The 25,307-nt window shown below is 42.8% G+C and overlaps 1 protein-coding gene across 3 annotated transcripts; it reads right to left on the bottom strand.

Moving 5' to 3' along the window:
• Nucleotides 1–375: 375 nt before the first annotated feature.
• LOC139555990 (poly(A) polymerase type 3-like) lies at nt 376–25,307 on the bottom strand. Of its 3 annotated transcripts, XM_071369426.1 has the most exons (22): nt 25,106–25,307; nt 23,729–23,899; nt 21,456–21,522; nt 21,126–21,207; nt 20,651–20,760; nt 19,616–19,669; nt 19,377–19,488; nt 18,936–19,025; nt 18,047–18,185; nt 17,638–17,710; nt 16,942–17,062; nt 16,494–16,578; nt 14,203–14,256; nt 13,895–14,014; nt 13,715–13,824; nt 13,438–13,559; nt 12,971–13,225; nt 11,733–11,939; nt 11,455–11,526; nt 11,183–11,274; nt 3,531–3,650; nt 920–935 (listed from the first exon to the last, which is right to left on the bottom strand). In XM_071369426.1, exons 1-21 carry the CDS (start codon nt 25,111–25,113, stop codon nt 3,563–3,565), a joined length of 2,232 nt encoding a protein of 743 aa, XP_071225527.1. In that variant the 5' UTR covers nt 25,114–25,307; the 3' UTR covers nt 920–935; nt 3,531–3,562. The 3 variants fall into 3 exon arrangements, with proteins under 3 accessions (XP_071225528.1, XP_071225527.1, XP_071225529.1); XM_071369427.1 differs by lacking the exon at nt 3,531–3,650 and having other exon boundaries at nt 376–935; XM_071369428.1 differs by lacking the exons at nt 920–935; nt 3,531–3,650 and having other exon boundaries at nt 9,037–11,274; nt 25,106–25,306.

Below are 25,307 nucleotides of genomic sequence, written 5' to 3'. Positions count from 1 at the left end.
ACAACTAATTATCCACACACCCTTAACCAGTTACGACAAGATTTTATTTTATGCTTTTATGTCAAAATTGACTTTTCATAGCAAGTTAGGAGAACCTACGCAAGTTAGGAGAATTAACATAGCAGGTTAGGAGAATTAGGTTACGGTTTGGGAAAAGAGTTAGGTTAGTAAAAATGAACAACAAAAAAAAGTATACTTTTGAAGTCAATTTGACATGAGCTGTAATCCATGTAGACCTCCTCAACCTGTCTGCCATGACACCACTGTCTTCTCTCCTCTAAAGCACCGGTCCAAAAGATGGATGTAGCAACTGCAGATTGTAACCTTCTGTCTTACAGTGCATTCAGAAAGTTTTCAGATCCCTTGACTTTTTCCACATTTTATTAAGTTACAGCGTTATTCTAAAATTGATTCAATTGTTTAATCTACACACAACACCCCATAATGACATCACAATACCCCATAATGACATCACAACACCCCATAATGACATCACAACACCCCATAATGACAAAGCAAAAACAGGTTTTTAGAATTTTTTTACAAATGTATTACATTTTGAAAAACGGAAATATCACATTTATATAAGTATTCAGACCTTTTACTCATTACTTTGTTGAAGTACCTTTGGCAGCGATTACAGCCTTGAGTCTTCTTGGGTATGATGCTACAAGCTTGGCACACCTGTATTTGGGGAGTTTCTACCATTCTTCTCTGCAGATCCTCTCAAGCTCTGTCAGGTTAGATGGGGAGCGTCGCTGCACAGCTATTTTCAGGTCTCTCCAGAGATGGCCGATCGGGTTCAAGTCCGGGCTCTGGCTGGGCCACTCAAGGACTTTCAGAGACTTGTCCCGAAGACACTCCTGCGTTGTCTTGGCTGTGTGCTTAGGGTCGTTGTCCTGTTGGAACGTCAACCTTCGCCACAGTCTGAGGTCCTAAGCAGGTATACCACGATAAAGAGGAGAGCATCAATAACAGGTATAGCAGGTATACCATGGTAAAGAGGAGAGCATCAATAACAGGTATAGCATGGTAATGAGGATAGCATCAATAACAGGTATAGCATGGTAAAGAGGAGAGCATCAATATCAGGTATAACATGGTAATGAGGATAGCATCAATAACAGGTATAGCATGGTAAAGAGGAGAGCATCAATAACAGGTATAACATGGTAAAGAGGAGAGCATCAATAACAGGTATAACATGGTAAAGAGGAGAGCATCAATAACAGGTATAGCAGGTATAGCATGGTAAAGAGGAGAGCATCAATAACAGGTATAGCAGGTATAGCATGGTAAAGAGGAGAGCATCAATAACAGGTATAACATGGTAAAGAGGAGAGCATCAATAACAGGTATAACATGGTAAAGAGGAGAGCATCAATAACAGGTATAGCAGGTATAGCATGGTAAAGAGGAGAGCATCAATAACAGGTATAGCAGGTATAGCATGGTAAAGAGGAGAGCATCAATAACAGGTATAGCAGGTATAGCATGGTAAAGAGGAGAGCATCAATAACAGGTATAGCATGGTAAAGAGGAGAGCATCAACAACAGGTATAGCAGGTATACCATGGTAAAGAGGAGAGCATCAATAACAGGTATAGCATGGTAAAGAGGAGAGCATCAATAACAGGTATAGCATGGTAAAGAGGAGAGCATCAATAACAGGTATAACATGGTAAAGAGGATAGCATCAATAACAGGTATAGCATGGTAAAGAGGAGAGCATCAATAACAGGTATAGCATGGTAAAGATGAGAGCATCAATAACAGGTATACCATGGTAAAGAGGATAGCATCAATAACAGGTATAGCATGGTAAAGAGGAGAGCATCAATAACAGGTATAGCATGGTAAAGAGGAGAGCATCAATAACAGGTATAACATGGTAAAGAGGAGAGCATCAATAACAGGTATAACATGGTAAAGAGGATAGCATCAATGACAGGTATAACAGATATAACATGGTAATGAGGAGAGCATCAATAACAGGTATAGCAGGTATACCACAATAAAGAGGAGAGCATCAATAACAGGTATAGCATGGTAAAGAGGAGAGCATCAATAACAGGTATAACATGGTAAAGAGGAGAGCATCAATAACAGGTATAACATGGTAAAGAGGAGAGCATCAATAACAGGTATAACATGGTAAAGAGGAGAGCATCAATAACAGGTATAACATGGTAAAGAGGAGAGCATCAACAACAGGTATAGCAGGTATAACATGGTAAAGAGGAGAGCATCAATAACAGGTATAGCAGGTATACCACGATAAAGAGGATAGCATCAATAACAGGTATAACAGGTATAACATGGTAAAGAGGATAGCATCAATAACAGGTATAGCAGGTATACCACGATAAAGAGGATAGCATCAATAACAGGTATAGCATGGTAAAGAGGAGAGCATCAATAACAGGTATAGCATGGTAAAGAGGAGAGCATCAATAAGCACTCTGGAGCAGGTTTTCATCAAGGATCTCTCTGTACTTTGCTCCGTTCATCTTTCCCTCGATCCTGACTAGTCTCCGATTCCCTGCAGCTGAAAAACATCCCCACAGCATGATGCTGCCACCACCATGCTTCACTGTAGGGATGGTGCCAGGTTTCCTCCAGACGTGACGCTTGGCATTCACAGTGCCTTCGAAGTATTCAACCCCTTGACCTACTCCACTATTTTTTTTATCAGCCTGATTTCAGAATGGTTTAAATATTTCTCAACATGCAAATACCTCATAGCGACAAAATGAAAACATGTTATTTTAAGTTTTAGCAACACTGAAAATGAAATAGATCTAATTTACTGAAATCAATACTTTGCAGAAGCGCCTTTGGTAGTTATTACAGCTTTCAGTCGTCGGGTATGTCTGTAAACATACAAAACATAACATTTATCATACCCCTTTGAGTGTCCCGGATTTGCATTTAAAGTACTATGTTACGCCTAGTCTAGAAGACCAGGCTGGGTCAGATCACTCAGTGCATCACATCACCATAACACACCTCGGTTTATCTTCTCTGATCTCCCTGAGTAGACAACTCTTTAATATTCCTGCCTTCCAACAGTCTCAAATTATGGTGTTTCCCTTCCTGTCTCCCAACAGACATTATGGTGTTTCCCTTCCTGTCTCCCAACAGACATTATGGTGTTTCCCTTCCTGTCTCCCAACAGACATTATGGTGTTTCCCTTCCTGTCTCCCAACAGACATTATGGTGTTTCTCTTCCTGTCTCCCAACAGACATTATGGTGTTTCCCAACAGTCTCAAATTATGGTGTTTCCCTTCCTGTCTCCCAACAGACATTATGGTGTTTCCCTTCCTGTCTCCCAACAGACATTATGGTGTTTCCCTTCCTGTCTCCCAACAGACATTATGGTGTTTCCCTTCCTGTCTCCCAACAGACATTATGGTGTTTCCCTTCCTGTCTCCCAACAGTCTCACATTATGGCGTTTCCCTGGAAATGCTTTTCTTTTGAAGGTATACAGTACAGTAGCATCCATCGTTTCATTATTTTCACCTCACCTCTCAGTTTGTGAAAGCCGTTCCCGCTTTTATCACCTGTTTGCCGAGTGGAGATGCTTGAAAACAGTCAGGAGAGATTTCTTTTCAACTTGGACAATGACAGCCAGGCATAGGAAGCATCTAAGAGGAGAGCATCAATAGCAGATATAACATGGTAAAGAGGAGAGCATCAATAACAGGTATAGCATGGTAAAGAAGATAGCATCAATAACAGGTATAACATGGTAATGAGGATAGCATCAATAACAGGTATAACATGGTAATGAGGATAGCATCAATAACAGGTATAGCATGGTAAAGAGGATAGCATCAATAACAGGTATAGCATGGTAAAGAGGAGAGCATCAATAACAGGTATAGCAGGTATACCATGGTAAAGAGGAGAGCATCAATAACATGTATAACATGGTAAAGAGGAGAGCATCAATAACAGGTATAGCAGGTATACCATGGTAAAGAGGATAGCATCAATAGCAGGTATAGCAGGTATACCACGATAAAGAGGAGAGCATCAATAACAGGTATAGCATGGTAAAGAGGATACCATCAATAACAGGTATAGCAGGTATACCATGGTAAAGAGGAGAGCATCAATAACAGGTATACCATGGTAAAGAGGATAGCATCAATAACAGGTATAACATGGTAAAGAGGATAGCATCAATAACAGGTATACCATGGTAAAGAGGAGAGCATCAATATCAGGTATAACATGGTAATGAGGATAGCATCAATAACAGGTATAACATGGTAAAGAGGATAGCATCAATAACAGGTATAACATGGTAATGAGGATAGCATCAATAACAGGTATAACATGGTAATGAGGATAGCATCAATAACAGGTATAGCATGGTAAAGAGGATAGCATCAATAACAGGTATACCATGGTAAAGAGGATAGCATCAATAACAGGTATAACATGGTAATGAGGATAGCATCAATAACAGGTATAACATGGTAATGAGGATAGCATCAATAACAGGTATAGCATGGTAAAGAGGATAGCATCAATAACAGGTATAACATGGTAAAGAGGAGAGCATCAATAACAGGTATAGCATGGTAAAGAGGAGAGCATCAATAACAGGTATAGCAGGTATACCACGATAAAGAGGAGAGCATCAATAACAGGTATAACATGGTAAAGAGGAGAGCATCAATAACAGGTATAGCAGGTATACCACGATAAAGAGGAGAGCATCAATAACAGGTATAGCAGGTATACCATGGTAAAGAGTAGAGCATCAATAACAGGTATAGCATGGTAATGAGGATAGCATCAATAACAGGTATAGCATGGTAAAGAGGAGAGCATCAATATCAGGTATAACATGGTAATGAGGATAGCATCAATAACAGGTATAGCATGGTAAAGAGGAGAGCATCAATAACAGGTATAACATGGTAAAGAGGAGAGCATCAATAACAGGTATAACATGGTAAAGAGGAGAGCATCAATAACAGGTATAGCAGGTATAGCATGGTAAAGAGGAGAGCATCAATAACAGGTATAGCAGGTATAGCATGGTAAAGAGGAGAGCATCAATAACAGGTATAGCATGGTAAAGAGGAGAGCATCAATAACAGGTATAACATGGTAAAGAGGAGAGCATCAATAACAGGTATAACATGGTAAAGAGGAGAGCATCAATAACAGGTATAACATGGTAAAGAGGAGAGCATCAATAACAGGTATAGCAGGTATAGCATGGTAAAGAGGAGAGCATCAATAACAGGTATAGCAGGTATAGCATGGTAAAGAGGAGAGCATCAATAACAGGTATAGCAGGTATAGCATGGTAAAGAGGAGAGCATCAATAACAGGTATAGCATGGTAAAGAGGAGAGCATCAACAACAGGTATAGCAGGTATACCATGGTAAAGAGGAGAGCATCAATAACAGGTATAGCATGGTAAAGAGGAGAGCATCAATAACAGGTATAGCATGGTAAAGAGGAGAGCATCAATAACAGGTATAACATGGTAAAGAGGATAGCATCAATAACAGGTATAGCATGGTAAAGAGGAGAGCATCAATAACAGGTATAGCATGGTAAAGATGAGAGCATCAATAACAGGTATACCATGGTAAAGAGGAGAGCATCAATAACAGGTATAGCATGGTAAAGAGGAGAGCATCAATAACAGGTATAGCATGGTAAAGAGGAGAGCATCAATAACAGGTATAACATGGTAAAGAGGAGAGCATCAATAACAGGTATAACATGGTAAAGAGGATAGCATCAATGACAGGTATAACAGATATAACATGGTAATGAGGAGAGCATCAATAACAGGTATAGCAGGTATACCACAATAAAGAGGAGAGCATCAATAACAGGTATAGCATGGTAAAGAGGAGAGCATCAATAACAGGTATAACATGGTAAAGAGGAGAGCATCAATGACAGGTATAACATGGTAAAGAGGAGAGCATCAATAACAGGTATAACATGGTAAAGAGGAGAGCATCAATAACAGGTATAACATGGTAAAGAGGAGAGCATCAACAACAGGTATAGCAGGTATAACATGGTAAAGAGGAGAGCATCAATAACAGGTATAGCAGGTATACCACGATAAAGAGGATAGCATCAATAACAGGTATAGCATGGTAAAGAGGAGAGCATCAATAACAGGTATAGCATGGTAAAGAGGAGAGCATCAATAACAGGTATAGCAGGTATAACATGGTAAAGAGGAGAGCATCAATAACAGGTATAACATGGTAAAGAGGATAGCATCAATAACAGGTATAACATGGTAATGAGGATAGCATCAATAACAGGTATAGCAGGTATAACATGGTAAAGAGGAGAGCATCAATAACAGGTATAGCAGGTATACCACGATAAAGAGGATAGCATCAATAACAGATATAGCATGGTAAAGAGGAGAGCATCTAAAAGGAAATTAACTGGGAGGGAAACTTGAATTAGTCAGGATACCAAAGGATTTAGCAGACTTCACAGACAGCAACTCAGAGAGGAAAAGGAGGAAGCAGGGGAGGAGAAGGCAGGGTAGGAGGAGGAGGCATCCAAGGCAAAGGGAAGTCTGGTCTGTCTGTCTGTCTGTCTGTCTGTGTGTGTGTGTCTGTGTGTCTGTCTGTGTGTCTGTCTGTGTAGATATACATAGCACCAAATATATGGTTGCAATATGAACCGGGCTGCACTCTCCTGGGTGCAACTTAGGTTATTAAGGTCACTCTAAACCTATGTCAACTCATAATATCACCATGGCCCTATGTCAACTCATATTACTATGGCCCTATGTCAATCCATAATATCACTATGGCCCTATGTCAACTCATAATATCACTAAATTAATTAATTAAATTTAATTAATTAATTGAAAAGCCAACGTAGAAAATAAGGAAAATGTTCTATTCATTCACTGATAGAATCCAGGCGTGCCGATAAACCAGACTACCTAAAGACAGCGCAGTACTCTCAAAAGGAGCCATCCTGAACTAAAATACAAGTCCCAGTATGCATTGCCAGACTATTCCCTCCTGGTGACCATAGTGTGTGGTCATGGCAACATAGAAGTTTGCCAGTAGGTGGTACAGAGCCCCTCTGTCACTCACATGGTACACGTGTCACTTCCTCCTTGTCTCGTCAATCTGGTGGTCTAACAACCTCCAGCAGATGGAGGCCCAGCAGGAGGACAGGGGGCAATGCCCTGGGCCTCTACCCCACACAGAGAACACTCTGCTGGGCTAAGAGGGGCCACAACACCGGGGTAACCCATGGCCCAGCCCATTTCTCTCCCACAGAGCAGACACACCTCTGGATGAAGGCCACACGTAGAGGATGATTTATGAGAACAGCATATAATTAAATGCAACAGTAATTGAATGTGTTTCTATGGAGAACGGTATGGACGGATATCCACGCATAGAACTAGAATCACTAGAACGAACATACCTATCCACGTTCTATGGTGGTGCCACTGCTGTGGTTGAAACGTACACGGTGGGTTATGATGAGGATCCATCTGAATTAGCCCAGCTATAGCAGAAACTGAGTCTGCATGTGATCACGACGCCATAGGAACAGCCAGCAGAGACAGTCACACAAACTACCAAGTTTAGTATTTCTTATGTACCTCTGCCTCTTTATCTAAGGGATTGCTGACTGAACGCTGTGTGCCACATATACAACTAGCTGTAAATACATAGGACCTATAGAGTCTAAGTTAGGCCCTATGTAAAGCAGAGACATGAACACCTTACCATATTGAAGCAATAAATTAAAGTGATAAAGATGATCTGGGAGTGAATAAGGTGGTGTGTGTGTGTACCATAATGATATTCAAAAAAAGACAGACCACCTGCTGAGCCAGGAGGAAGACTGTTCCTAAGCAACGAGAAAAACTCTTGTAAGATCCGTATAACGTCTTGGGAAATTCGGACCGGATCGGGTTGCAGACAGGAATAACAACAGACTACAGACACCTTTAACTAGGCCGAGTTATGAGCCTGCTCTCTGGGTAGCCAGTATTTCAGTCTTTTACATTTCCTTTGTGATATTTCAGAAACTATTGTCTGACTTGTGATTCTACTCTCTGGGTAGGAGTCTCTTCGTCTACTAGGAGTTGAAACTTTTTCTACTTTAGAATTTACTTTCCTCCCATCTCAGATTTTTAGGATTTCTTCTGTGATTTCACTGAAATATTTTAACCACATTTTAAATAGTAATGAAAATGTCAAAACTACCAGCAATTATTAAAAAATGTGATGAAACATCTGATGTAAGCACTGCCAAAGTAATTTGAACCATCTACAGCACCAGTACCATGAGTCTCCTATAGCACCATGAGGCCCCTACAGCACCATGAGACTCCTACAGCACCATGAGGCCCCTACAGCACCATGAGGCCCCTACAGCACCATGAGACTCCTACAGCACCATGAGGCCCCTATAGCACCATGAGGCCCCTACAGCACCATGAGACTCCTACAGCACCATGCGGCCCCTACAGCACCATGAGGACTCCTACAGCACTATGAGGCCCCTACAGCACCATGAGGCCCCTACAGCACCATGAGACTCCTACAGAACCATGACTCCTACAGAACCATGAGGACTCCTACAGAACCATGAGGACTCCTACAGCACCATGAGACTCCTACAGCACCATGAGACTCCTACAGCACCATGAGGCCCCTACAGCACCATGAGACTCCTACAGAACCATGAGACTCCTACAGCACCATGAGGACTCCTACAGCACCATGAGACTCCTACAGCACCATGAGGCCCCTACAGCACCATGAGACTCCTACAGAACCATGAGGACTCCTACAGCACCATGAGGCCCCTACAGCACCATGAGGCCCCTACAGCACCATGAGACTCCTACAGAACCATGAGGCCCCTACAGCACCATGAGGCCCCTACCCTACCGCAGCGGTGGGTAAGAGTTCGCTGTGGTGTAAGAGCTCACTATTTTTGTTCATGGTGGGGGGGTACTTTGAACAAGAACACAAGACCAACGCATCTTTGCAACAACGTAGAGCTTTATTTTTGAGGGGAAAAAAGTACAATACCTCGTCCTTACAAATACACCCAAGAAAAAACTTTGAACTGAAAAAGAGCATTGTAAGAACGGGAAATAATGTTTCGTCATTGAAGAAAAGTATCTATTCATGTAGATTAACGCACCATAGGTTGACAGTGGTCTAAATTCAGATTCATCGTTAACATACGAGTCCCACACAATTAGCACAAAACAATCGAGACAAAAGCTACATTTTGTTAATACATCAACAAAATATTGAGAAAGTGAAAATTCAGTACACGTTGTTTTAAAACTTTTCAAAAAAACAGTGAACCAAAAATAACTGTTGCGTCGTCCTCTAACAATACTATCAACTTTTCAACCCGTCGACTATTCTTGCAAATTCCAATTATGTTATGACCTAGTAAATCAGAAATTAATAGCCAACAAAGAACATTGGTGCTCTTAACCTGGTGCTCTTAACCTTCTGTGTGATGGTTGAGTAATTATATTTCTATTCAAATCGCAACCACTTTATGCAACATTCAAATAATCCATCAATGCGAAAGCTCAAGTCTTATATGTGCCACGCAAAAGAAAAAGCATTGTTTTTCATCATTTTAATGTTTTTGGTACATGACACTAACAGTTACTGTACAATGCATGTAAACATAGAATCAGAATGAATAGAATGGTCAGAGGTAGTACGCCCGTTCTATTCATTCTAATTCTATGCATATATAACTAAATGGTCTACTCAGACACCAGACCACTTCTCCACTCAATATGCCACCCATAGCACTCCTCTGATATAATCTGAACCTTCCTGTAGAACTCAACTCTTAACCTGTATCGCTATTGACTATCCTACCCTGTCCAAATATTGTACTATAAATTGTGACATCCTGTTATTATACTTATGATTAAAAAATAAAAAAAAAGTTGTTCTATTCTACTGAGCCATCTACTTCATGTTCCTATTCTTATCTTTTATTAGTTATTATTGTTGTTGCATTGTCCAGGAGGAACCAGTTAGCATTTTGTCAGACGATGTTTTCCATGTGTATCCTGTACATACGACTAATAAAACAGGAAACTATCCTGAAGAGACTAAGCTATTCTGTTCGCACAGAAGTTGTGAGCTGTTTTTGGTCAAAGTTATTGTGTATGTTCTCAAACCTGAGCTAGTTCCTTTAGCGAGCGTGAGCTGCATGTGTCTGACTGTGTCCATGTCTTTTAGATGCATCTCAAACATCCTCATACCCTTTTCTATACATCTCCATACAACCCCAAAGGCCACCTCACATCCCAACAGTTGACTGACCGACAGTGATTAGCTTGGGCGTTCCAAATGGCACCCTATTCCCTTTAATAGTGTACTACCTTTGACGCAACCTGTCATCTGTTATACACTACAGTATATCACAACGGTAACAGGAAGACATCTAACACCACTGACCCAATCTTCATTTTCCGTTCTGCTCTTCTTTATTACTCAAAGTACGTTTTGACATCATACCAAGGTGCTTCACTCACACACACCGTAAACCACTGGGACAAAGAAATCCCAATATCATTAGTCAGAACTTGTTCCGTCATCGTCTGTTCTCTGGACAACACAAAGAGGAGCGAAGAAGAGAGAGAACCAATGAGCATCCACGTACACGCACAGAACACACGTCTGCATGCACAGGAAAGATGACATCTCTATGTCACGTTGTGTATTCCTGGTAACCAGCAGCTTTGGAAGGAGTAGGATGAAGATGCCGACATGGTGATCTCGGGTCCGTTTTGTGTTTTACTAAGACTCAGGGGAAGGTGTGCTGATCCTAGATCTGTGTCTATGGGACGACTTCTACCCATTAACCAGTAAGGTATAGGTTGGAAGCCACCTAGGAGAATTCAGCAGAAGAGCAACATCGCCCTCTTGTGGAGACAGTTGCAGCTACGTCCTACATGTCAACTGACAATGTCCCTGGTTGAAAAGAGTGACGTCTGTCTAGTCGCCTGTGTTGTCTGTCTGTCTTTATCTGCAGCACTGTGGGCATTCCGCAGAGGACTGAGAATGTCTTATGACATCCACAGTAGAGTTCAGGGTATGGGGGCCGGGGAGGCGAGTAGATGCGTCTGTCTGTCCTCTCTCCTACCTGCTGAGGCGAAGCTTTATAGAGTTCTTGACCACTGGAATTGGGTTGGCTGGCAGGAGGGGCACATCAGACAGGTCCGCACTGACCATTCGCTGAGGGAAGAGTAAGATAATTAAGTTGTAGTTTGGCTGCAAAACTAACAACAAACAGACCAAAGTGGAAATATAGACCATATAGAAAATGATCTGTACACTTTTCAGACAGGAATTCTGAAAGTGAGAGGCAGAGAGAGAGAGAGAGAAGACAGACAGAAAAATAGAGAGCATTGATACCTTAATATCTGCCTCCATCTTGCCTTCCCCTTCAGAAGCATGCATCTCCTCAGACATCCTGTCCTCACTGACCTGGGAACAGCAAGACCCACACAACAGTTTATCACAACTATCTAACCATGTTCACCTGACTCTTCTAAATCTAGCACTAATTAACAGTATATGTTTCTTATAATATCATCAAGATGTAGTCAAACATATTCTGAAAAGATAAAGACTACAACAATTAATATATTTATACATGATGATGTGACACTATGGATAAGCTTGGAACGTACCTGTGTCTCCACAGTGGTGCACTCCTCTCCAGCAGCTGCACCATCCTCTGTTGTCCTAGTCTCTGGGACCGGGGAGGGGTCCTCCTCCTCCAGCATCTCCTGGCGAGAGGTCTGGGGGGCCGCTGGGGGGCCCATGGTGGGCGGAGGAGAGGGGGTCAGGCTTGTGGGGACTGGGTCTCCTGAAGGCTTCTTCTCAATGGCTGAATCCTACAAAGGAAGAGAAGTTTATCAGTCTATTTAGTAGATCAATAAATGGACTCGGTGTTGGAGGGTAACGCGTTACGTATTCCGATGACTTCATATGAGTAACGGAGTTAAGTAACGGTTTACTTTTTAAATTGGGTAACTTTATTAGTTACTTGCGTGGTTACGTCACAATCATATCTCATTTCCTCATTTAGTTCTCATGCGAGCGTAGAAAAACTGTTCGGGGAAACGCCATGACAGCTGCTGTCCAATAGAAATGTATAGAGGGTGCACCTCTGATCTTTGCCATTGATCGCTTCTCTGATCGCAAAGCCCACAGAGGGCTATCCCGTCTAGTGGGAAGTGTGTCCTCTATACATCTCTATGGGTCTGTGTAGGTGCGGTCTATAACCAGAACTTGAATTAACATTTTCTTTTTGGGGGGGGGGGGGGGGTCTGTACATATGTTTGTCTTGCAGTGTACATGGCTAATTCAGCAGCACAGGAAAGCAGTGCCATCGAGGAGGGGGAACTAGTGCTCAAACCGGAGTCAGTATTTTTTTTATTTAACCTTTACTAGGCAAGTCAGTTAAGAACAAATTCTTATTTACAATGACGGCCTACCGGGGAACAGTGGGTTAACTGTCTTGTTCAGGGCAGAATGACATATTTTTACCTTGTCAGCTCAGGGATTTGATCTAGCAACCTTTCGGTTACTGGCCCAACGCTCTAACCACTAGGCTACCTGCCGCATAGTAAGTAGACTATCTTTGGTAGCTCGTCCTTGCTCCTCCCGACAGTCAAACAAACAGATTTCTTTAATGAAAGTAACGCAAGATAATATATAGTGTTTCTTTTTTTTATCCCAACACTGCCCACTACTATGCCAGAAATAAGAGACAAATCTGTAGACAGAAGAGAGGCGTCCCAAAATGACAGTAAACAGTTGGAACAAAACATATAGGGAATATACATTTTACAGTATTATCTGTAAACTCCTGGCTACACAATGAAAATGGAATTTCTCTAGTGGGACAATAAAGATTGAATACCTCAGCATCTGATTTGAACCTCTTCCTGTCTTCCTGCATAGGGGAGCCAGGTCTCTTCACAGCCGGGGCCTCAGGCTGGCTGGCCGCAGCCGCCATGGGACTTGGAGGGGGACCTAGTGGGCCACACTTCACTGGGGTTGACGTGGGCACAGTGGCTGGCAAGGCCGTGGGGGACGGCACTGACATACTGTTGTCGCTGTCCAACGATAGGTCCAGACTACTGTCATTCATCTGACGAAGCCCCTCTGTCGAGTGCTGGAGGACAGAACAAAATGACACTGGTTACAACTCAATACCGCAAGCAAGCAAGCAGTCAGCTAAGAGACTGTGTGAAAAGCAAAATATAAAAACACTCTATAAAAGGAGTGTTACACCTCTATTGATGCTGCAGATGCACATCCAAACGTTAACAAGGAGCAGAAGAAATAATGAAATGACATGCAGCTACAGGAGGAAGGCTGTGGTACCTTCCTGCGTTTGGGCATGACCAGGTTGGGCAGTAGCTGGTGAAGTTGTCTCCTCTTCACATGCATGGCCTGGATCTTCATGTCCGCCTCAAACATCTTGCTGTTCATCGCCTGCCGGTACACTGCAGGAAGCATTTAGAAAATATAATATTTGTAATATAACATTAGCATGCTAGTTTGTGTCAAATAATAGAACTCGATACAAATGCAGAAAACATGACAAATATCGTTTTCAAATTCTACATCCTGAGTTGAATTGAGCGAGGTGATTTTATACCCGTGTCAGTAAAGGACTGGATGTCAATGGTCAGGTCAACGTTGAGGTTCTCTGATGCCTCCATCTTCTTAAAGATAACCCCTATCACCCACATGGTGCTGACCTCCTCTCTGGAAAAAGACAAGACAGGTGAGAAATAGTCCATTAAGAGCTTACTACAACCTTGCATAATATACTCACTTCTCCCTGCTTTCCTTGGGTCCGGGGAATGACTGGGGGTTGACATGGGCCAACGTTATGAACTCATTCTTCTCCAGGTTTCCTACTAAGATCCTGATCTTAGACTCAACCAGACCAACCCTGCCAGGACAGAGTAAAACAGCACTTTTCCTAATGTATTCCCTAACAGTAGGCGAATAAAGGCTTTAAAGAGTAACATTGAAATTGATTCAAATGTAATACACCATGTCTCCACCCTCATTCATTCAGTCAGTCATTTAATTTCATCCAAAGGTTTTTCTAAGTCCCCCCCCACCCCCAGTACTCACCACTCCAGGTGCTGCTTCTCGGTGGGGGCGCTCGCTAGCAACACAATATAATGCCTTGGAACATAAGAGACAGAACATTACCATTACACCCTAAAGACAGCAGCCAGGCAATGGACCCAGGCTAGGAGAACCCAGGCTAGGAGAAACCCAGGCTAGGAGAAACCCAGGCTAGGAGAGCCCCAGGCTAGGAGAGGCCCGTACCAGATCACCCAGTCCTCGCCACCACCCTACAGCAGGTCATAGAAATATGTTTCTTTATAAAAACATACTTCTGTCAAACTAAAACAGCTAAAAACTACAAATAATTACCAACGTCTGTGTTTTAAAGGCAAGAAACTACATTGTCCTAAACTGAACACAAACATGTCACAGTAACAGCTACAAACGCTCCGTAGCAAATCCAACTAGCCCGAGAAAACCAATCGCACTACCAAGATAATTCATTCACCAAAGCCTCTTCACGTCAACTGAGAATGAACCTAATTTAGTGTAAAATATATCTTCCACAATATTCAAGTATAGTGAAAGTCACTATTATTACACTAACTGTACAAAAGTATTCACTTACATTTCTTGTCTGCCTACATGTACAATCTCCATACAGTTGTCACAGTAGCACCAAGCATAGTTATTTCCTACTGTATGCTCTGCCTTGCACCTGTTGAAAACCACACTACCTCACTGTTAGTCCAATCACAGGAACTTGTTCTGATCATATCCCATAAGGTTAGAATATTATAAAATAGGATTACATTGCCAAGCAGATGAATGGAAAGGATAGATATTTCATTTTCAGGCCACGTTGAAAATAAAAGGTCTGAGCCCAGGACAAATGATTGATTTATTCAAACAACGACAGTACAGAGAATCCGGTGCAGTAATCAGCAGGGTGCCAACCAGACCAGCAGGATGGTCTGATTATGAAATATGTTCATCAAGCCTGATGTGGAAAAAGTCTAACCTGGATAACAATCAAAGCATAATAACATATGTCTCCTCTAATGCGCCAGTCCAATCCACAGGCTGGATATATACTGTCTCCTCTAACTCTGCAGTCCAATCCACAGGCTGGATTTATTTAAATCATTTTAAATTGTATCCATTTTTTCAGGCTCTCCAGTGCTGTCAAATGACTGTCCAGAATGTGCTGGTGCATTTTGTCCTTTCCTCTGTCAGCAACCCAGAGGGTGAGAAGAGGTGCTTAAGCCAGGGTGTGCTTTAAGGCAATAATACATCAACATGTTCTGATACTTCTCTGTCAAAGAAAGGGTTGCTGGATCAAACTGATTTCCCAAATGACTTGAGGGGATTTGATTTCCAATAGAGCCTCAGGAATAGAAGATTTTGGTAAATGAAAGGGGATTGGAACACAAGTCAATCTAGAATAGGGGACTGGGCAGCAACAACAAAAAATAGGTCTACATGTTGATTGGAGCTGCAGAAGGAGGAATGTCTCCTCTTCCAAGGCCTCTTCAGTAACATAATTGTTGCCACTGTCCAAGGCTAGAATCATGCTCATGCATATTACTGATAAACAAAATTAACTTTTCATCTTTACTTTTTCCCCACTTCAGATTTCAACATTCAAGTACATTTCTCAAGATTGAGCAGAACTGATAAGTGAAAAGGGATGTGGTACCCACATGTATAGAACGAAACAAAGATCCAATTACTTAAATCTTGTATTCTTCACATGGCTTCCTGCTAATGTTGTGCTACAATTTACGGATTTGTCACGATCAAAACCTGATAAGAAAAATTTTAAAAACATATCTACAAAATGAAGACTAACAAGAAATACATAGTGCAAATGTTTAACTAAAGCATTTTATTTGGGAAGTAGATGTACAGTATAATAAGAAAACCTTACAGCTGAAGTACCTACCTTTAGTAAGATATTAAAATATACAAACATCAAATATTGAGTTGTGCTTACATTAGAGAAGCAAGGTCTATAGGTAATAGCAGTGATTATACTGGGCTTCAGGCTCTGCATAACATTAACATTGTATTTGTTTTTACGATCATCGTTTTGGAGAATCAGAGAGCGTGCTTAGGGCAGAAGAAAGCATATTTTGAGTCTTGTCTAAGCCTGAAGTGTTTATTTAATAACACAAATAAATCAAACTGAATGAGTGGATTACATATACAGAGAGGAACAAGAGAACGTCACATTTACTGAAAAAGGTGCGAGTGAGGTGGTTGGTGTATTTTGAAAATCAAAATCTTTATTGAAATAGTTGGTTTGTCTCACCATGCGTGTCCCACAGGATAAGCTGCTTAATACATACTTGTATTTCTGAAAGAAGTTTGGTGCTTCAAATAGTTTGGACCACTCTGCTTTACTCTGCAAAATTTCATCTGTGATGGACAGACCTGTAGCAGGAAGGAAAATGTGTTTACCAAAACGAGAACCAAAGGAAAAACTACAGCTGAGACAACGCATCTAAAGGCTACAATGAAGACAGACGTTAGGAACCCCTTGAGAAAAGTCACCCGACGAGGCTGAATTTACTTGACATAGGCATAAACTATTTACATTTGATGTAACTTCCCTTTTTGACATCAATGGATCATTTATGTGAATGTTGGGAGTATGTTTCTTGCTCAAGTCTCTTAAAATTAGGACTCTGGCCTGAAGGGTTTTGTATTAAGAGCATCCGGTTTCAGAGAGTCTGCACCTAAGAGTGGATGCAAGAGTTTGTGTATAAAGTTAGAATTTGAGACGGCTTTACGCACCCTGTTTGAACTCGTCCACCATGACGGCACGTGTAGAGGCAGAGACGTTGTAGGTGGAGTTCTGCTGAGGGTAGGCTGGTGTGATGATGGGCATCAGGTGATACCGGTCACTGGGGGTCACCTGGAACAGCATTTAGGACACTCAGAGCCAATCAAAACCCTACACTACATGCAGAAGGGGTCACATGGTACGATATTTACACACATTCTCAGAGTTCCATCTTGATAATAGTGTTATGAAGCATCTAATGCAGGTGAATCAAATGTGTTTGTATTGGAACAGATGAAAGAAGTGGGACTGACTGATGTTACAGGGGAAAACCCCTGGCCATAGACTTTAAATGGTTAACACCATGGGATATGTCCTGGAGGAACAGGGTTTATTAATCACCTGTTTTTATTGTATTTTCCTTAACTTGGCAGCTCTGCAGGTAAAATGCTTGAGGTAGTTAAGTTCATGACAGTCCTTGACGTATCAGTGTTGCTCAGGACCGGACTAGTATCAACCAGACTGACAGGTTCAACATTACCCCGGGGCCCCAGACTGACAGGTTCAACATTACCCCCGGGGTCCCAGACTGGCAGGTTCAACATTACCCGGGGGTCCCAGACTGACAGGTTCAACATTACCCCGGGGTCCCAGACTGACAGGTTCAACATTACCCCGGGGTCCCAGACTGACAGGTTCAACATTACCCTGGGGTCCCAGACTGGCAGGTTCAGGTTGCAGTCCTCTGGCTGCTTCAGGAGAACAGGGTTGGGCCATTCCCTGCATAACACAACTCAAGTTTAGTGTGATGATACAGACCAGGTAATACCAGTAGGTCAGGCAACCCCACTATACCAGTCAGTCACCCGTTTAGACACACACCATCTTGTTTCACTATGTTCCTATGGAAAACAGCAGTAGTAGAGCTGCCACAAGCACCAAGGAGGGAGAAAATGTGAGGACAACGTAGAAAGGGTGTTCTAATGGAAACACGGTTCATAAACACTTCAGACTAAAGAGAAACAAAGAAATCTCCTTCAAAGAAAAAGACAGAACAACTAAACGGCCATGAGAAACAGGTCACAGAGTACATCCGAATGGAGAACGACTGCTTACCATTTGGAGAAGACGAGGAAGAACTTGTGTACAAGGGTGGAGGCCACAGCGTTGGGGTAGAGCTGGCAGGTCCTGGCTACCAGCATGGCCCAGGATACACCACCCAGGAAGCCCAGGATGTTACTGTAGATGTTATGACCTGTAGGACATGTATAGCACTGTAGATGTTATGACCTGGGGGAGGACGTGTCCATCACTGTAATGTTATGACCTGGGGGAGGACGTGGTACAGGTGAGACAAACAGACCTAATAAGGGCATTATGTCAATGACCACAAGGCACCAGTGTTCCTAGTTCCTTGATGGTTCTGCCTTGCCTCCCAATAAACTTGGAAATGCTTATTCCAAATAGCTTACATCTACCTAGTTTATAATGCTCACCAAAGGGTTGGGGGGTCTGGGGATGTAACTGAATTGGACTTAGTTATGCACCTGGCCTATTATACAAGCCAGTGAGTGACTCCGCGGCAGTTGTTCCCACAAGACAAAACATGATTGGACAGTTGGTTGCCAGGCAGCGTATGCAAGCCAAACAAATTCACCATGGCCAAGAGGGGCGTGGTCTGTCCTGTGTAAAAATGCCATGACTCAGTTTATTTTAGAGGATAATGCTGTTAAAGGAATAGGACCTGAAGGCTGTCAGTTTGGGCCCAGCGTGTTGACATGCCATTAGTTGATTGTTTGTGTGAAGAGGACAAGGTGAGAATGAGATAATCCCACCTGCCTAGTGTTACACAACAAGACGTACAAACTAATATAGTACAGGGACCGGCTCAAAACACACAAGTACAGACACACGCTTACAGGAGCTGCCGACCCAACAGTCGTTTCCACCAAGGCAAATGATTGTACTCCTATGCTTGACACTACACCACACAGATCCAACTCACGTTTAGCCCACAGCTTGATGGTCCTCAGTGTCAGTCTGAAGTTCTCAATGTTGGGCACAAGATGGAGGATTTCATCTGTAACTCTACAACCTGAAATCAAAAAACTTCCAAGTCATTATCACTCACAATAGAGAGGGGGACAACATTGACAATGCAGATTACTTGAAATCTACAACACTCCTCCTGCTCCTTTCAACTAAGTGTAGGTAGGGTCAGAGGTGAGCCAACAACCAATTGTTAGACCTTGTGTTTTTAACATGGATCCGATATCAACATCAGTGAAGTGGAGAAACCATGCAGCAGATGATTTTATCCAAAGCGACATACATTTTACCATGTGACCCCAGCGATAACCCACAACACCGTTGACGACAGCGGCACCCTTTTACCAACTGAACCACATCAGGACCAGAGCTCAGGAGATATAAAGAGCTGTGTTACCATTAAGGCTCCTTATGCAGCGGATGTCAAGGTTCTTCAGCAACCCGTCATCTCGGAGGTCCAGATTCTCTGGGATGGTTTGCAACGCTAACCGGGCAAACAGGATATCAATCTAGAAATACACAAAACTCATTTAAAAAAAAGCTGCAAATCTCAACTCATATTGGATGAACTGAACCAACTTCACATTTAGGCCTATAAATAAAATCATAAACAATAAATACTTTCAAATGTCATACCTCAATGCTGTCGAAAGACAGCTTTATAACGGGGACAAATGCCTCCTCAACAGCCTGGGAAAAAAGAAGAGTTGATGAACAGTTTGCACCTCGTTGCACGCATCTTCCCCTCCTAGTCTACCAACACCAGAATCGCAATTACATTGCCTTAATTCCTCACGTCCTCTTCTCGCCTCCTTCTCAAAACCCATTGGATAAGAAGGTCAGAGGGGCGGGGTCTCTTACCTTCTCATCAAATGGTATGTCACATGCGCCGAATACAACCGGTGTAGACTATACTGTGAAATGCTTACTTACAAGCCCTTAACCAACAACACAGTTCAAGAAATAGAGTTAAGAAAATATTTACTAAAATAAAGAGTAACAATAAAACAATGAGGCTATATACAGTGGGTACCGGTACCGAGTCAATGTGGAGGCTATATACAGGGGGTACCGGTACCGAGTCAATGTGGAGGCTATATACAGGGGGTACCGGTACCGAGTCAATGTGGAGGCTATATACAGGGGGTACCGGTACCGAGTCAATGTGGAGGCTATATACAGGGGGTACCGGTACCGAGTAAATGTGGAGGCTATATACAGGGGGTACCGGTACCGAGTCAATGTGGAGGCTATATACAGGGGTACCGGTACCGAGTCAATGTGGAGACTATATACAGGGGGGTACCGATACAGAGTCAATGTGGAGGCTATATACAGTGGGTACCGGTACCGAGTCAATGTGGAGGCTATATACAGGGGGTACCGGTACAGAGTCAATGTGGAGACTATATACAGGGGGTACCGGTACCGAGTCAATGTGGAAGCTATATACAGGGGGTACCGGTACCAAGTCAATGTGGAGGCTATATACAGGGGGTACCGGTACCGAGTCAATGTGCGGGGGTACCGGTACCAAGGCAATGTGCGGGGGTACCGGTACCAAGGCAATGTGCGGGGGTAGAGGTTAGTCGAGGTAAAAATGGGGTTTGAGAAGAGGAAAGAAGACGCAAGGAATGAAGGCAATGTAATTGAGATAGTCCAGATACCCACCCTCAAATCTTTGACCTCCTCCTGCTCCTTCAGCTTGTCCAGGAACGAGGAGAAGAAATCTGTTCTCTCCACATGTCGAGGAGCCACACACAGGGCATCAATGTCAGCGCCTACACAAGGACAAGACATAACAATTTATTTAAGTTCATTGTGATAAGGAGTTTTGTGAAATGTTTTACCTGTGCAGTGCGCCCAGGCTGTGTTTAATAAGTATATTATATAGCGTATTATATAGTGCTTTTCAAAGAGAATCTCAAAGGAACTTTAAAAACCAAACAGGAGAAAATGTTTTGAAACCAAAAACAATTGTTGCTATTGGACAAGTCCTCCTAAGATTAGAGGACAACATTAAAATGGAAAGGCTGACCGTACAATAGTTCAGCCTACGTTCAGTGTGAACTCCTGACCTGTAGGATCCCAAATGTGTTAACCACAACTCAATAACCTGTATCCCTCCTAAAGATGACATAATTACCTTTAGTGTGGACTCCTAACCTGTAGGACCCAAATGTGAATATCTTCCCTCCAACCGTTTCAATCACTGAGGCAGGCAGATTCTAGGAGGACAAAAAAAAAAAAAAAAACAGTACATTCAAATCATTATAACCTGCTGCATCATGGTAGGCAACACTGCCTTGTTGTTGGAATATCAACCATGTCCCAAATGGCACCCTATTCCATTCATAGTGCAAAACCCTGGTCAAAAGTAGTGCACTAAAAAGGGTACATTTGGGACACAGACATTGATCCCCAGACTCCTGCTGTAGCAGAGAGAAACCGTCAGGAGGAGGAAGTAAAAGCATACCTTTGTCTCACTGACGTCACGGATCCATTCCTTCACCAATGTGTTCAGTTTTCCCAACACATGTATTCTATGGAAAACAACGTATGATTTAGAGGAAGTCTTTGATATTTTGACATAAAAATAATAATAATCATAACTAAACACGTATGGCACTTTATAACCACAAATACAGTCTACCTAGTACTGACCGAAACGCCAACCTAAGAACGTTCTTATTTTACATTTATTTAACTAGGCAAGTCAGTTAAGAACAAATTCAGATTTTCAATGACAGCCTAGGACCAGTGGGTTAACTGCCTTGTTCAGGGGCAGAACGACCTATTTTTACCTTGTCAGCTCATGGATTCGATCTGGCAACCTTTCGGTTACTAGTCCAACACTCTAACCACTAGGCCACCTGCCGCCCCATCAGCCAAGAATAATTGGCTGATGTACTGGCAAGATATTGGATCAAGTTATTATTCTCCTCATCCTACCACCACCACCACCCCCCCTAATAGGCCTCATCCTACCACTACTTCTCCTAATAGGCGTCATCCTACCACTCCTTCTCCTAATAGGCCTCATCCTACCACCACTACTTCTCCTAATAGGCCGCATCCTACCACTACTTCTCCTAATAGGCCGCATCCTACCACTACGTCTCCTAATAGGCCGCATCCTACCACTACTTCTCCTAATAGGCCTCATCCTACCACCACCACTTCTCCTAATAGGCCTCATCCTACCACCACTTCTCCTAATAGGCCTCATCCTACCACCACTTCTCCTAATAGGCCTCATCCTACCACCACTACTCCTAATAGGCCTCATCCTACCACCACTACTCCTAATAGGCCTCATCCTACCACCACTACTCCTAATAGGCCTCATCCTACCACCACTTCTCCTAATAGGCCTCATCCTACCACCACTTCTCCTAATAGGCCTCATCCTACCACCACTTCTCCTAATAGGCCTCATCCTACCACCACTTCTCCTAATAGGCCTCATCCTACCACCACTTCTCCTAATAGGCCGCATCCTACCACTACTTCTACTAATAGGCCGCATCCTACCACTACGTCTCCTAATAGGCCGCATCCAACCACTACTTCTCCTAATAGGCCGCATCCTACCACTACTTCTCCTAATAGGCCGCATCCTACCACTACTTCTAATAGGCCGTATCCTACCACTACTTCTAATAGGCCGTATCCTACCACTACTTCTCCTAATAGGCGTCATCCTACCACCACTACTCCTAATTGGCGTCATCCTACCACGACTTACCCTAATAGGCCTCATTCTACCACCAACACTACTTCTAATAGGCCTCATCCTACCACTACTTCTCCTAATAGGCCTCATCCTACCACCACCACCACTCCTAATAGGCGTCATCCTACCACTCCTTCTCCTAATAGGCCTCATCCTACCACCACTACTTCTCCTAATAGGCCGCATCCTACCACTACTTCTCCTAATAGGCCTCATCCTACCACCACTTCTCCTAATAGGCCGCATCCTACCACTACTTCTACTAATAGGCCGCATCCTACCACTACGTCTCCTAATAGGCCGCATCCAACCACTACTTCTCCTAATAGGCCGCATCCTACCACTACTTCTCCTAATAGGCCGCATCCTACCACTACTTCTAATAGGCCGTATCCTACCACTACTTCTAATAGGCCGTATCCTACCACTACTTCTCCTAATAGGCGTCATCCTACCACCACTACTCCTAATTGGCGTCATCCTACCACGACTTACCCTAATAGGCCTCATTCTACCACCAACACTACTTCTAATAGGCCTCATCCTACCACTACTTCTCCTAATAGGCCTCATCCTACCACCACCACCACTCCTAATAGGCGTCATCCTACCACTCCTTCTCCTAATAGGCCTCATCCTACCACCACTACTTCTCCTAATAGGCCGCATCCTACCACTACTTCTCCTAATAGGCCTCATCCTACCACCACTTCTAATAGGCCTCATCCTACCACCACTTCTCCCAATAGGCCTCATCCTACCACCACCACTACTTCTCCTAATAAGCCTCATCCTACCACCACCACCACTACTCCTAATAGGCGTCATCCTACCACTACTTCTCCTAATAGGCCTCATCCTACCACCACCACTACTTCTCCTAATAGGCCACATCATACCACTACCTCTCCTAATAGGCCTCATCCTACCACCACCACTACTTCTCCTAATAGGCCTCATCCTACCACCACCACTACTTCTCCTAATAGACCGCATCCTACCACTACTCTTACCTGCGCTGTAGTTCCAGCTCCTCTTCAAACACCCCGTATGGTTTCAGGGCCTCAGTCAGCCTGTGTGTGAGGACCAGGTCAGCCTCCTTGGCTTGGGCCAGGCTGATAGGAGAAGTGATCCCATAGTGTTTGGGTGTCTCCCGACCCAACAACACCTGGTTTGTAGACGGACTGAAAACAGGACAGATGTGGTTGTGATCGGAATAAGAAGACGTTATAGCCATGCAACATATGTTACTAGGAATTTCTCTTGGTGTTGTGCAAAGAAACACATTTTAAAAAAAATAAAGGATTTGAATATCCATAAAAATATACCTGATAACCCGTACAGAGTGTTCCATGGTATCTAAAAGCACATAGTGAGCTACAACTGCTGCTCGTACTGTGTCCTTTTAGTTTATGTCTATGCAGATTTACATAGCTACGTTGCTTGCTGTGGTTTATTTGGATGTGGTAGAAGGTATACGTATAAAATGTTGGTCTCTGGGTAAAAACATGTACGTGTATTCTCATACGTTATAGTCAAATGTCTTTTGACTGCGTTTGGGTGTAAAGCACCAACAAGGAAATCATCATCAACTTGGTGACCTATCGTACAGTTTCATGTTGACATGACATTGTAATGGCGAAAGAGAATGTTTTGCATGTCTTATTGTGTCCCATTACAATACACACACAAAAAAAGTAGTAACTCAGACTCCCAAAACGTGATTTGTCCTCCGCAATTATGATGGCATCTGCTATAGGTTCGTGTCAGAGACGGCTAAAAAAAGCTATAACTTAAGTAGTCTACCAGAAGAATATGATCATGTTTAGTTTGAGAAAAGGATTATAAAACTAGTAACGTTACATCTTACAGACAACATGCAATATTGCAAAAGTTCCGTCACGTGCACTGATGACTATTTAACTAAGTAAACTACTTCTGCGGATATTAATTTACACTTCAACAACATGGACGCTAGTAAAAACACGTAGTTAGCGGTCAATTGTGATTGGTAACTAGTCAGGTACATGTGATCACAAAATAGCAAATTTACTGCTGTTCCGAATTGCGGCGTGCTAGCTAAAAAATAACTAACGGTAGCTAGCGTTACTAACTACGAAATGTAGCTAACTAGCTTGATACCGTTTGCAACTTTTCAAGACCTCTTAAAATGTCTAGACTAGAACGTCAGACCTAAGTAACGTTAGCTTAGCCAATACTCAAAAACAATGTGCTCCATCTTGTTTCAATGCCATTTCCCGCTACACAACCTGCTAACTCTTCTCTTTTTTTTTTTATAGCAGACATGGACTGGCAACCTCGCATCGGTAGGCCCAATCAATCCCCTTTCCAAACACACTCAGTACATACTGTCCAAGGGAGATACTTACAAGGGCATTGTAACAACCTCCAACAAATCCAATCAGCCCCCCCCAAAATTCCCTTCTCATACTCGTTTTTTATTTTTCATCAATCTTAGCTAGCTAGCCAGCGATGTTATTTCTTTAACCGGCAACCAAGCAGTGAAACTTGCCCCTTTTGTTTCCACTAAACATGGCGTGTGCTGTCACCGCAAAAACCGCAACCTTGAAA

The sequence above is a fragment of the Salvelinus alpinus genome, chromosome 27 (assembly GCF_045679555.1).
Source record: "Salvelinus alpinus chromosome 27, SLU_Salpinus.1, whole genome shotgun sequence".
Taxonomy (NCBI): domain Eukaryota; kingdom Metazoa; phylum Chordata; class Actinopteri; order Salmoniformes; family Salmonidae; genus Salvelinus; species Salvelinus alpinus.
The sequence above is the reverse complement of the archived record's forward strand: the minus strand, read 5'-3'. Positions and strand labels throughout refer to the sequence as shown.

Bases quoted from the DNA above. Each gene is read 5' to 3' on its own strand.
- LOC139555990 (XM_071369426.1), bottom strand. The intron at 21,523-23,728 runs GTAAGAGTAGTG...TGTTTTCCATAG, and splicing joins GAGCTGGAACTACAGCGCAG to AATACATGTGTTGGGAAAAC. The intron at 19,026-19,376 runs GTAACACAGCTC...TTTTGATTTCAG, and splicing joins CTGCATAAGGAGCCTTAATG to GTTGTAGAGTTACAGATGAA.